The 13,454-nt window shown below is 42.5% G+C and overlaps 1 protein-coding gene across 1 annotated transcript; it reads right to left on the reverse strand.

Moving 5' to 3' along the window:
- Nucleotides 1–1,566: 1,566 nt before the first annotated feature.
- Nucleotides 1,567–8,688, reverse strand: LOC147004272 (uncharacterized). Its single transcript, XM_085839527.1, has 7 exons — nt 8,606–8,688; nt 7,780–7,828; nt 4,581–4,671; nt 3,804–4,112; nt 3,448–3,525; nt 2,166–2,471; nt 1,567–1,862 (listed from the first exon to the last, which is right to left on the reverse strand). The coding sequence occupies exons 1-7, from the start codon at nt 8,686–8,688 to the stop codon at nt 1,567–1,569; spliced, it is 1,212 nt and encodes a 403-aa protein (XP_085695653.1).
- Between the last annotated feature and the right edge of the window lie 4,766 nt (nt 8,689–13,454).

Below are 13,454 nucleotides of genomic sequence, written 5' to 3' on the forward strand. Positions count from 1 at the left end.
AAAGACCACTAACACATTGGGCAAGGATCTTTACCTATACGAAATCAGATAGGGGACTAATATCCAATATATATAAAGAACTCAAGAAGGTTGACTCCAGAAAATCAAATAACCTCATTAAAAAATGGGGCTCAGAGCTGAACAAAGAATTCTCACTTGAGGAATAACGAATGGCAGAGAAGCACCTGAAAACATGTTCAACAACATCCTTAATCATCAGGGAAATGCAAATCAAAACAACCCTGAGATTCCACCTCACACCAGTCAGAATGGCTAAGATCAAAAATTCAGGTGACAGCAGATGCTGGCAAGGATGTGGAGAAAGAGGAACACTCCTCCAGTGTTGGTGGGACTGCAAGCTTGTACAACTACACTGGAAATCACTCTGGCAGTTCCTCAGAAAATTGGACATAATAATACTGGAGGATCCCGCGATACCTCTCCTGGGCATCTATCCAGAAGATGTACCAACCGGTAAGAAGGACACATGCTCCACTATGTTCATTGCAGCCTCATATATAATAGCCAGAAGCTGGAAAGAACCCAGATGCCCCTCAACAGAGGAATGGATACAGAAAATGTGGTACGTTTACACAATGGAGTACTGCTCAGCTATTAAAAAGAATGAATTTTTGAAATTCCTAGGCAAATGGATGGACCTGGAGGGCATCATCCTGAGTGAGGTAACCCAATCACAAAGGAACTCACACAATATGTACTCACTGACAAGTGGATATGAGTCCAGAATCTTAGGATACCCATGATATAAGATATAATTTGCTAAATGCATGAAACTCAAGAAGATCGAAGACCAAAGTGTGGACACTTTACCCCTTCTTAGAATTGGAAAGAAACCCCCCTTGGAAGAAGTTACAGAGACAAAGTTTGGAGCTGAGACCAAAGGATGGACCATCTAGAGACTGCCATATCCGGGACTCCATCCCATAATCAGCTTCCAAACGCTGACACCATTGCAGACACTATCAAGAATTTGCTGAAAGGACCCAGACAGAACTGTCTCTTGTGAGAATATGCCGGGTCTAGCAAACACAGAAGTGGAGGCTCACAGTCAGCTATTGGAAGGATCACAGGGCCCCCAATGGAGGAGCTAGAGAAAGTACCCAAGGAGCCAAAGAGATCTGCAATCCTATAGGTGGAACAGCAATATGAAATAACCAGTACCCCCCCCCTTGGAGCTTTTGCCTCTAGCTGCATATGAATCAGAAAATGGCCTAGTGGGCCATCATTGTAAAGAGAGGCCCATTACTCATGCAAACTTTATATACCTCAGTATGGGAGAACAAGAGGTCCAAGAAGAGGGAGTGGGTGGTTGGGTGAGTGAGTGGGGGAGCGTGTGGGGGACTTTTGGGATAGCATTGGAAATGTAAATGAAATAAATACCCCCCCCAATAAAAAATTGAAAAAAAAATATAGAAAAGAGTTATGTTAAAATAATTTATTTGATTTCACATTTCCTTTACATTAAGATAGAGAAATTGAGGATCCATACAGTGCTGGAAGATTCTTAGTGGTTTTTACAGGAAAAGGAAAAGTCCCAACATGTCTTCACTGAGGACTTGAGCTCTCATCACAAGGTGACCACGGCAGCTGAAAGTTGTTGCCTCCAGGGAGAGAGGCAGGAAGTCCATGTTGAACTGGCAATGGATAGGTGGCATTCCAGGCGTCCCATCTGGGAACCAGTGAGTCCTGACTGCACATCATCAGTGATAGGTTCCCAGGAAGCTGTCCCGAAGATGCAGACATGCCATAATCCCAAGGCTGGTATACTGGAGATGGCATCACCATTGGAGTTTGAGGGCTTGAGGAAGGCCTGGGATGACCAGACCGGTTATACAGAGCACCTGAGAGGAAAAGAAAGAGAGAGAGAGAAAGCATAAACATGGCACCCTCATTCTCTCTGAGTCACTCTAAGTAATTGCCTGGCCTCTGGGTCAGAGTCAACTATGAACAAGTCCAAATTCCATTGCCATGAGGTGACACGGGAAGTTAGACATTGGGGGCCAGAATTTGTGCTGTATGCAACAACACAGCCCTGTGGGAATGGGGCTTCACTCCATAGTCTGCTCAGCTCTGTCCTCATGAAGGACAGGCCATCTGATGCCACGACTTTCAGAACCCCAAGTGTCTATGTAGAAGAGACTCACCTGGAACACGGCCTCTCTGACATTGGGGGTCGAAGATCCTTTCCAGATAATCTCTATAAGGAGAATACAAGGGTACAGCCCTGGATCTCTCTCTACTGAGGGTCGAGTGCAGATCCTTCATGGTCCACATCAGGCCCAAACAGCTTTGGATGTCCTTGAACAGGCCTCGATGATAGAGACGCTGGCAAACAAGACTGCTCTTCTGCTTGATCTTCTGGCCTGGGTGGCCAATTTCCCATTCAACCACTTGCCACTCCTGCAGGAAGATCTTGATTTCAGGGTCGGTCCATGGGCTACAGGAAGGGCCTGCAGAGACAGAGGGGCAAGATGAGTATATTGGAGGTCACACACTCATACCTGTCACCTTTCCTCAGGGATTCTCCCTGCACATTGAACTGACAAAAATGGTTACTTTCTGTTATCAAGACCTTGGGAACACTTGCAGGAGAGCCCAGAATCCAGAGTCTACCAGGCTCTTAATACCAAGAGATACACTCACTGGGAATTCATCAGTGTCTTCAGCTTTGGAAAATGAATAGGAGTTCAGATTTAGGTTTTAGCCAAGGGCAGGTTTCAGGCAATATAATCCAACCTTGGAAGACCACACTGTCTCAACTTAAAAATGTCAGAGACACCGAGTGAAACCAAGGTCAGTTCATTGAAGTTTCTTTTATGTATTGGGGTTTCCTTCCATGGTGCTGGCCATCCTACAGCTCACTAACACTAAGCCCAACCTATCTAGGACATCCCACTGATGTGCTTGCCTCTGGCTCCCCCTCCCAAGTACTGGAATTAAAGGCATGGGATGCCAATGTCACACATTTCCTAAATATCTTCACTTCTTGGAAACTTAAGCTGAAAAGCAGACACCAACACAGAACTTTAATGGTTTGTTTCCTTCTTACTATGATATAATCAACTTGACGACAAAGAACAGCCATGACAAGACCACCTCCTGTCAACTCCTGACTATGAAGCCACCTTCGGTCATGCCTCCTTTCCAAAGGAAACCATAACCGGTATACAATCACAGATGGGTGATAAAGCCATCCAAGGAGAAATGGCAAATGCATTGTATATTTAACAGTGTCATAGTCATACCTAACGTGATAGAATATCCCCCACACAAGTCCAAATGCAAGGGAATATATCAAAGGATATATGGGAGTTCCAATCCTTCCAACAGGAAATCAGAATTTCATCACCCTTGTACACCATCAGTGATGAGTTCCCCTTAAGCTTTCCAATAGTGGGAGGGATGCGATAATGCCAACGTGCATACCTGGAGAGATGGCACCACCAATGCAGAGGGAAGGTGCATAGGAAGCTGGGGGATTCCCGTGCCCATCAAACCAAGGACCTGAGTGAGGGGAGAGGAAAGAGAAGGCGTTTAAAATGGCACCCTCACTCTCTTTCAGGCGCTAGAAGCGATTGTCTGGACTCTGGGTCAGAGTCAAGTATGAACAAGAAGAAATTCCATTGCCTTGGAGTGACAGAGGAAGTTTGACACACGGAGCAGGCCACTATGGGAAATAAAGGCCTATGGGAAAAGGACTTGCAGCAGTTGTGTGCTCTGCTCTATGCCCAGCTGATGCTTTTCTCTGGGACCTCAAAATCCCCTCTACACAAGAGACTCACCTGGCACATAGCCTCCCTGGGATCTGGGGTGGCCCAAGATCTCGTACAGGATCCAATCATAAGGCGAATACAAGCGGTAAGCCCGGGGCCTCTCGTTACAAAGACGTGTGTGCAGGTCCTTCATCTTCACCATTACATCAAGGCAGCTATTCTTGCTCTTCCTCAGACCCCGATTAGAGAGGCGTCTGCTAAGGAACTTGGCCTTCTCATGCATCTTATTGCCTGGGTCTCCGAGTTCATATTCAACCATTGCCCACTCTTCCAGCAAGATCCAGATTTCATCCTCAATCCACGGGCTATCCCACGGACCTGCGAGGCAAAGAGGGATGCGATGAGGATATCAAAGGTAACACACATGACCATGTCAACTTTGCTTAGGGACTTTCCCTGCACACTGATTGGCCAACAATGGCTTCCCTCATTTATCAAGTGGTTAGGAACACAGTCTTACCAGCCCTGTTACAGCACCTACCCTGCTCTTCACAGTAAGAAGTACACTCATTGGGAAAGCATAGGTGTCTGCAGATTTAGGGATGGTTTGGTCCCAGAATACAATGGGATCCACAGCATTAGTGCTACCAGGGAATGTTGGATCTGTAGAGACTCATAACCACATCCACGACAGGGAGACACTCAGAGCCTTCTGGGACAAGGGCATACATCAGGGACCACTGAATGCTGGCCTATCCTTGCTACAGATGTCCAAGTCCGGGCTCTTTCATCTACTCGAAGTCACAGAGCAAGAGAATAGGAGAGCAGGGATTTCACTCTGAATACCTGAGGAACTTTGGCCTTCCTGCCTCAGCCTCCTCCTTCTCCTATTGGCTTCTTTGTCATTTCTCACACTTTGGACTCGGTTATCTTCTCTCTGTGCAGAAAGGAAACAATTACATATTAAAGCAGGTTGCAAGCTACAGGAATCCCTGTTCCCCAGCTGTGAATGGACTCAGGTAGCAGCCTCCAGTTGCATAAGCTAAAACAATGCACCCTTACTTCCTCATTCACAGATGCTGGTCCATTCTCTTCTAATGGGAAAGTTGGCCTGTGAGGTTAATCCAAAGAGGAGCGACAGTGAACAGGGCAGGAGCCCTTGATCAAGTGGAGGAAAGAAACGGAAGCACCTCTCCTTTGAGAAGACCACAGCCACTCACTCTCTTCAGTTCACATTCTTACCATTTTCTGCAGGGGAAAAAATTCCCTTTCAAAATCTAGTCAACTCCAGCTGTGCTACAGACACAGTAAGCTATCAAGAGAAACTGTGTGAAACTACACTTTTCCATCCTAAGTCACACAACATGGGTGTCTGACAGGTGGCCATACTGGCATTCACTGCTAAGAGGAATGGAGATTCTCAGAAATTGAACATCATTCTTGGCTACATAGTTGGTTGTGGGCTAAAACCTAGAAACCCAAGGACAAAATAAATGTAGTTGGTGTACCTCTTCAATTTACAGACATGGGTTCAAATTCAAGGTAGCTAACCATATTTTGTATGTGCCGAGGCACAAATATGCCAGTTACCCTACAGAAAATAGGAGTGAATTTAATTGCCCCCAAATCACCTGCATTTTGTCTCTTGAGCTTCCTTTCCCGAACACAGTGAGGAAACTAGGGTCCAATGTGTCCCGGTGTTCACAAGAGTCTGCGGTGCAAGGAGCTCTGCTTACTTCCCTGGAAGACTACAAGTCGGAGACTCCTGTGCAAATGTGGTTCTTTATAAAGCTCTACGGTTTAATTGAATCTGACCCACCCAACCTGTATGTTTAGGGTGGCTCAATTGTTGACCTGGTGCCTTTAATCCTATATCCCATGCTAAGGAAAGAAACAGGCTCATGAGCAGGATCTCCTAGGCTACATAAGCAAGACCCCACAGTCTCCACTGAAAATGACCAAAGAAACTAGGCCAATTAATTTAAGTTCATTTGCTGAGACAGAGTTTATTCACCTAGTTCTGGGCATTCTTCAACTCACTAAAGTTAAGACCAAAATCTGGTGTCTGATACACCGATCGATCCACTGCCTATAGCTCTCTCTCTCACATGCTGGGATCTAAAGTAAGGCCCAGACATTAACACATTTACTAAATACCTTCTTAGGTGTCCTGGCTTTCTCCTCTGGATGAAGGCATAGGATTCTCAGGTGCTGCACCCCCATGTCTGCCTAGATGCTGCCATGATTCCTCTCTTCATGATATGGGGCTGAACTTCAGAACCCCAATGCCATTCCCAGTTAAATGTTTTCATTCCTAAGAGTTGTTGGACATGGAGTCTCTTCAGAGCAATGGGAACTCAAAATCAGGCAGAAGTTGGTACCAGCACTGAGATACTGATGTCATAGACCTGTACACGTTTTGATTTAAAGGAAAGTGGATTTGGGGACTTTAGATCAGAAAAGCCATGGAATGTCTTAAGTGGAGCTGGGTGGGTTATTCCAGCAGGGACATGGATGTCACTGATGCTGACGGTGAACTGAACTGTGGGTGTAGGCCTCAAGAGGTTTGTTTCAGAGGAGAAGAATGTTAGTATGTGGCCTAGAGACTGGTTTTTCTGATATTTGGTTGGAAAATATGGCTGCTTTTTGCCCTTGTCTGAAGAATCTGTTTGAGGCTAAGGTGAAAAGACTGAGAACATTTGAAATTGCAAAGGGTGTCTATAAAATGTCTTTAAAAGAATAGACTTTGTTCTTTGATTTACAGTGATCAGGAGCTTAAGGATAAACATAACAATCATAAGACTAAAACAACAACAAAAAAATCTATGGTTCAAAGGCAAGCAGATCTTTGAGTTCATGATGATCTTGGCTCATTCCAAGCCCTAGGTGAAAAAAAGGTTAAGTACAGGCGTGGTGGTGCACACCTTTAATCCCAAGACTCAGGAGACAGAGGCCTGTGTATCTCTGAATTTAAGGTCGTCTACAGATTAAGTTCCAGGAGAGCCAAGCATAGGCAATGAATGAAATCACTGAACACAGAAAGTTGGTAAAGATGGAATAGAACATGGGGTGCCATGTTCCAGTACACCAAGCAGTAGAACCCTGCAGCTTTGGCCCAGTACAAATTAGGCATCAAGTATGTTGCAACCTATTATTAAAATGGGTTCAACCTCGACTCTAACCTGCCATCCCACAAATGAACTTGAAGAGAAATGTCATTAGAGTATGGGGGAAGTGGACTTGTTCATCAATACTTTTTAGGAGGCGAGCTCAATCTTTGGCAGCAGTTCAGTCCCATAGCAAACCGCAAATAGGATACAGTTGTTGCAGACCAGTCCTCCAGGCAGGCAGATATCACATTCAAACCAGCAGCTTCAGTCCCTTCTCTACTCAGACACACAAGGCACAAACCAGAAGCTACAATCTGATCAGGAAGAAACTGACAGATATGACAACTGGCCTGAGGAGAGCCCACAAAGCAGAAATCTGATGCAGGAATCTAGGTAGGATTTCTTGGATGAGGGTTTCTCAATCGGGGCTAGCTTTTCCACCTGTAATCACTCAATGTCCCTAGGTAGGGCAAACCAATACTTGTGTATACTTAGGGAAGAATAGTGACTCAGAGAAAACCAAACCGCTGCTCAGTGCTCATTCCCCGTAATGTTTGTAGAGACATTTTATACGCCAACATCACAGGTCCTTTCACTTGTTTGCTACATCAAACATCCTTTCACCTGTGTCTGCTTCAGCAAAACATCCTTTACCCGTGTCTTCCTCAGGGAGAAATCCTTTCACCTCTGTGCCTCAAGAAAACATCCTTTCAAATAATTAACTTTGCAAAGAAACTAGGAGTTTCCTTCAATGTGACTCTAGCTTTCCAATCAGGAATAGAGGAGGTTAGTGGGACAATTGATGCTGGTTAAATAGAGCATAGAAATTAGAGTTTATTATAATAAAGAGACCACCATCACTGAGGTGAAATCTTCTGAGAAGTGTTATCTGAGAGCACTAAGAAGCTGTGTTCCAGAGATTGCCAAGAATGTACCTCATGCTGTATCTGTATGTGGTAATCGGTGAGATTCACCCAGGTGGTACTGATTTTTAAGATATGAAGGGGTTGTGGAGAGCAGCTGAGCCTTGGCTCTCAGAGATACCAGGGAAGGCCCTTTGTTGTTGTTGTTGTTGCTGCTGTTTTCTTAATGTTTTGTAGTTTGTTTATTTTTAATGGTTTTTTTTTTTCCTTTTCCTTTCATATAAAAGTCATCAATATATTTTCACCCCAAAGGCTGGCCCACTCCAAATCTCTACTTGATCTCTGAGTAAGTGGACTCCCTGGGTATTACCTCTACCTGATCCATAAAGTCTATGCAGGTTTAAGATCATCCTCTCCCACTGAGTCTAGACAAGGCAGCCCTATGCTACTTATGTGCCTAAGGCCTCAGATCATTGCATGTATGCTCGTTGTTTGGTAGGTCAGACTCTAGGTGTTCCCAGGGATCCAGGTTATATGTGACTGTGGGGTTGCCCTTGCCTTCAGCACCTCGGTAAGCCTGTGTGTGAAGATGCAGCCCTAGTTGCAGTTGATAAATTAGGACTGAAGGAGTCAGGCAAAGAATTAGTGACTAGGTACATTGAAGGGAGCCTTTGAGAGGCTATTGGTGAAGCCTACATGTAGTAGAAGTCCCCAGCCCTTTGGAGTTGCCAATACCATGGGATGACCAACAAGAATAGCAGTAACAAAGTGTCATCCACCAAAGCCTAGAGTACTATAGAGGGCAGAGATGAAGAAGTGACCCAAGTCCTATGGAGGAGCCTAGATGATCATGTGTGGATCCCAGACATTAGAACAAGAACCTGCAACTTAAGGTTACCTTTTAGACTTGAGGATATTAGAGAGACCAGAGGCATAGATAAGCAGCACAGCAAAGCTCTTAACAAAGCTGGTAACAGACATGGAGATACAGAGTTTGGAGTTTGCACAGATGAATTTTTATCTTGCAATGGTTCAGCATTTCTGCACTGTAACTTTTTCAAGTAGGAATATATATCCTGTGATGTTGGAGGTATATGATCGGCTTTGTGATTTTGATTTTATACAGCACTACACTTAAGTCATTGACTGAACATTAAACCACATGATCACATTATGGCCTTTCGAATTTTTTTTTTTTGAGAGTGTTGTATAGTATGGGGACTTTGTCATTAGACTGCATATTTTAGCATTATGCTATAGCTAGGTATAGCCCATAGACTCTTGTGTTTGAACAAGGGGCCAGGGAGAGGAATGTGGTGGTTTGAGTATGCTTGGCTCACAGACTGGCTTTAGGTGACCCCTTTAGGAGCTTCATCAACTCAAAACACATCTCCCCCCAAACCCAGAAAACCCCTGCTCTAACCTCAGTTAGTGCATGCACTTCCTAGGGAGGATGATACCATGCAGGCAATGTAGAACTTTCTTCTTTTCTGGCCTTCTTGTAGACCTATAACATATATATATATATATATATATATATATATATATATATATATATGTCTCAGAAGAGAGCCCTAGGTTATGATTCATTTAAAAATTAAACAATTTATGGACCTTAATTAGACGTAGAGTGATGTAATTGTACAACGTGGAATGTCAAGTGCAATATAAATGGATACTAGACACATAGATACAAAGATACATAGATACATAGATACACAGATACACAGATACATACATACATTGACACATAGATACCTAGATACCTAGATACATAGATACATACATATGGGGAGATATAGAGACAGATAAAGATCAAGATAGATAGATGTTGACATATATATATATATATATATATATATATATATATATATATATATGTGTGTGTGTGTGTGTGTGTTTGTATGTACATGTGAAACACCAGGCCATTATTAGACCTAACAGAACCATCTTTTCTACCTCTATATGAGATAGAAAATGAGTTTGGTGGCAATGTCCCTTGACAGACATTCATTTTAATATCTGAAACCTAAATATTTAGATAAGTTTTCATATTCTCTAAATTGACATTGCATCTACCACCCACGTACAACTCAATTTTGAACCCATTATCGCTTTATTCTCAAAAAATCGAGTCTGTGGATCACTGACCAGAACTCCTCCATCAAGAGCGGCAGATAATGAAAGAGCTGCTCAGCTGTTGTCTGTGAAGTAGAGAGAGTTGCAGACTCAGGGTCAGGAATCTTATGAAAATGGAGGGTAGACAACAGGGATCAGGTACCCACAAAATGAACCTCACCATGAAGTACCACATCCCCTACCCCTATACTTATGTCCCCTACTAAAGTGACAAGAATGAAACATGAAAAGAGTTATGTAGGCCTCAGCATCGGCGGGAGCCATCTTGCTTCCGGGACTCCACAGCAAGTAGTCTGCACAGGTGAGAGTGTGCACTAGAGAAGCTAACAGCTTCTGTGACAGCACAAAGCAACACAGCTTCTGGGAAAGGTCCAGTTTTTGGCCTTCATCTTCGGCCAGGATGGAAGTCCTAAGGCCAGATATCTGTGCACCTTTCTTATAAGAGGAGATCTTGTCTGCTGAGAGTGCTCTGACCATTGAAACTCAGAGGAGAGAGCTAGTCTCTCAGGTCTGCTGATTTAGGCTAACAGAATCACCAGAGGAACAATCTCTAACCAGAGACAACTATAACAACTAACTGCAGAGATTACCAGATTGTGAAAGGTAAACGTAGGAATCTTACTAAGAGAAACCAAGACTACTCTCCATCATCAGAACCCAGCACTCCCACATCGTCCAGTCCAGGGCACCCCATCACACCCAAAATGCTAGACCCAGATTTAAAAGCATATCTCATGATGATGGTAGAGGACATCAAGAAGGACTTTAATAACTCACTTAAAGAAATACAGAAGAACACTGCTAAACAGGTAGAAGACCTTAAAGAGGAAGCACAAAAATCCCTTAAAGAATTGCAGGAAAACACAACCAAAGAGGTGATGGAATTGAATAAAACCATGAAAGACCTAAAAAGGGAAGTAGACACAATAAAGAAAAGTCAAAGTGAGGCAACGCTGGAGCTGGAGATAGAAACCCTGGGAAAGAAATCTGGAACCATAGATTCGAGCATCAGCAACAGAATACAAGAGATGGAAGACAGAATCTCAGGTGCAGAAGATTCCATAGAGAACATCGGCACAACAATCAAAGAAAGTGGAAAATGCAAAACGATCCTAACTCAAAACATCCAGGAAATCCAGGACACAATGAGAAGACCAAACCTATGGATAATAGGAGTAGATGAGAATGAAGATTTTCAACTCAAAAGACAAGCAAATATCTTCAACAAAATTATAGAAGAAAACTTCCCAAATCTAAAGAAAGAGATGCCCATGAACATACAAGAAGTCTACAGAACTCCAAATAGACTGGACTAGAAAAGAAATTCCTCCAGACACATAATAATCAGAACCAAAAAGGCACTAAATAAAGATAGAATATTAAAAGCAGTAAGGGAAAAAGGTCAAGTAACATATAAAGGCAAGCCTATCAGAATTACACCAGATATTTCACCAGAGACTATGAAAGTCAGAAGAGCCTGGACAGATGTTATACAGACACTAAGAGTACACAAATGCCAGCCCAGCCTACTATACCCAGCCAAACTCTCAATTACCATATATGGAGAAACCAAAGTATTCCACGACAAAACCAAATTCACACATTATCTTTCCCCGAATCCAGCCCTTCAAAGGATAATAACAGAAAAAAAAAAAAACAAACAATACAAAGATGGAAACCATGTCCTAGAAAAAGCAAGAAGGTAATCCCTCAACAAACCTAAAAGATGACAGCCACAAGAACAGAATGCCAACTTTAACAACAAAAATAATTGGAAGCAACAATTTCTTTCCCTTAATATCTCTTAAGACTCAACTCCCCAATAAAAAGACATAGACTAACAGACTGGCTACACAAACAAGACCCAACATTTTGCTGCTTTTGTGGAAACTCATTTCAGAGAAAAGGATAGACACTACCTCAGAATGAAAGGCTGGAAAACAATTTTTCCAAGCAAATGGTCTGAAGAAAAAAGCTGGAGTAGCCATTCTAATATCTAGTAAAATCGACTTCCAACCAAGAGTCATCAAAAACAAAACAAAACAAGGAGGGCCTCTTCATACTCATCAAATGTAAAATCCTCCAAGAGGAACTCTCAATTCTGAATATCCATGCTCCAAATACAAGGGCAGCCACATTCATTAAAGAAACTTTAGTAAAGCTCAAAGCACACATTGCACCTCACACAATAAGGGTGGGAGACTTCAACACACCACTTTCACCAATGGACAGATCATGGAAACAGAAAGTAAACAGGGTCACAGTGAAACTAACAGAAGTTATGAAACAAATGGATCTAAAAGATATCTACAGAACATTTTATCCTAAAACAAAAGGATATACATTCTTCTCAGCACCTCATGGTCCCTTCTCCAAAATTGACCACATAATTGGTCACAAAACAAGCCTTAGCATATACAAAAATATTGAAATTGTCCCATGCATCCTATCAGATCACCATGGACTAAGGCTGATCTTCAATAACAAAATAAATAATAGAAAGCCAACATTCCCTTGGAAAATGAACAACACTCTTCTCAATGATACCTTGGTCAAGGAAGGAATAAAGAAAGAAATTAAGGACTTTTTGGAGTTTAATGAAAATGAAGCCACAACATTCCCAAACTTATGGGACACAATGAAAGCATATCTAAGAGGGAAACTCATAGCTCTGAATGCCTCCAAAAAGAAACTAGAGAGAGCACACACTAGCAGCTTGACAACACGCCTAAAATCTCTAGAACAAAAGGAAGCAAATTCACCTAAGAGGAGTAGATGGCAGGAAATAATCAAACTCAGGGGCGAAATGAACCAAGTGGAAACAAGAAGAACTATTCAAAGAATCAACCAAACGAGGAACTGGTTCTTTGAGAAAATCAACAAGATAGATAAACCCTTAGCCAGACTCACTAGAGGGCACAGAGAAAGAATCCAAATGAACAAAATCAGAAATGAAAAGGGAGACATAACAACAGATCCTGAAGAAATCCAACACACCATCAGATCCTTCTAGAGAAGGCTATACTCAAGAAAACTGGAGAACCTGGGTGAAATGGACAAGATTCTAGACAGATACCAGGTACCAAAGTTAAATCAAGATCAGGTTAATGATCTAAACAGTCCTATATCCCCTAATGAAATAGAAGCAGTCATTAATAGTCTCCCAAACAAAAAAAGTCCAAGACCAGATGGGTTTAGTGCAGAGTTCTATCAGACCTTCAAAGAAGATCTAATCCCAGTTCTTCACAAACTATTCCTCAAAAGAGAAGCAGAAGGTACTCTACCAAACTCATTCTATGAAGCCACAATTATTCTGATACCTCAAGCACAAAAAGACCCAACAAAGATAGAGAACTTCAGACCAATTTCCCTTATGAATATCTATGCAAAAATCCTCAATAAAGTCCTCGCTAACCGAATCCAAGAACATAACAAAAACAATCATCCAACCTGACCAAGTAGGTTTCATCCCAGGGATGCAGGGATGGTTCAATATACGGAAATCCAGCAATGTAATCCAGTATATAAACAAACTCAAAGACAAAAAAAAAAAAAAAAAAAAAAAAAACCATGATCATCTCGTTAGATGAGGAGAAAGCATGCCACAA

The sequence above is a fragment of the Mus caroli genome, unplaced genomic scaffold, assembly GCF_978045245.1.
Source record: "Mus caroli unplaced genomic scaffold, Mus_caroli_1 scaffold_6, whole genome shotgun sequence".
Taxonomy (NCBI): Eukaryota; Metazoa; Chordata; class Mammalia; order Rodentia; family Muridae; genus Mus; species Mus caroli.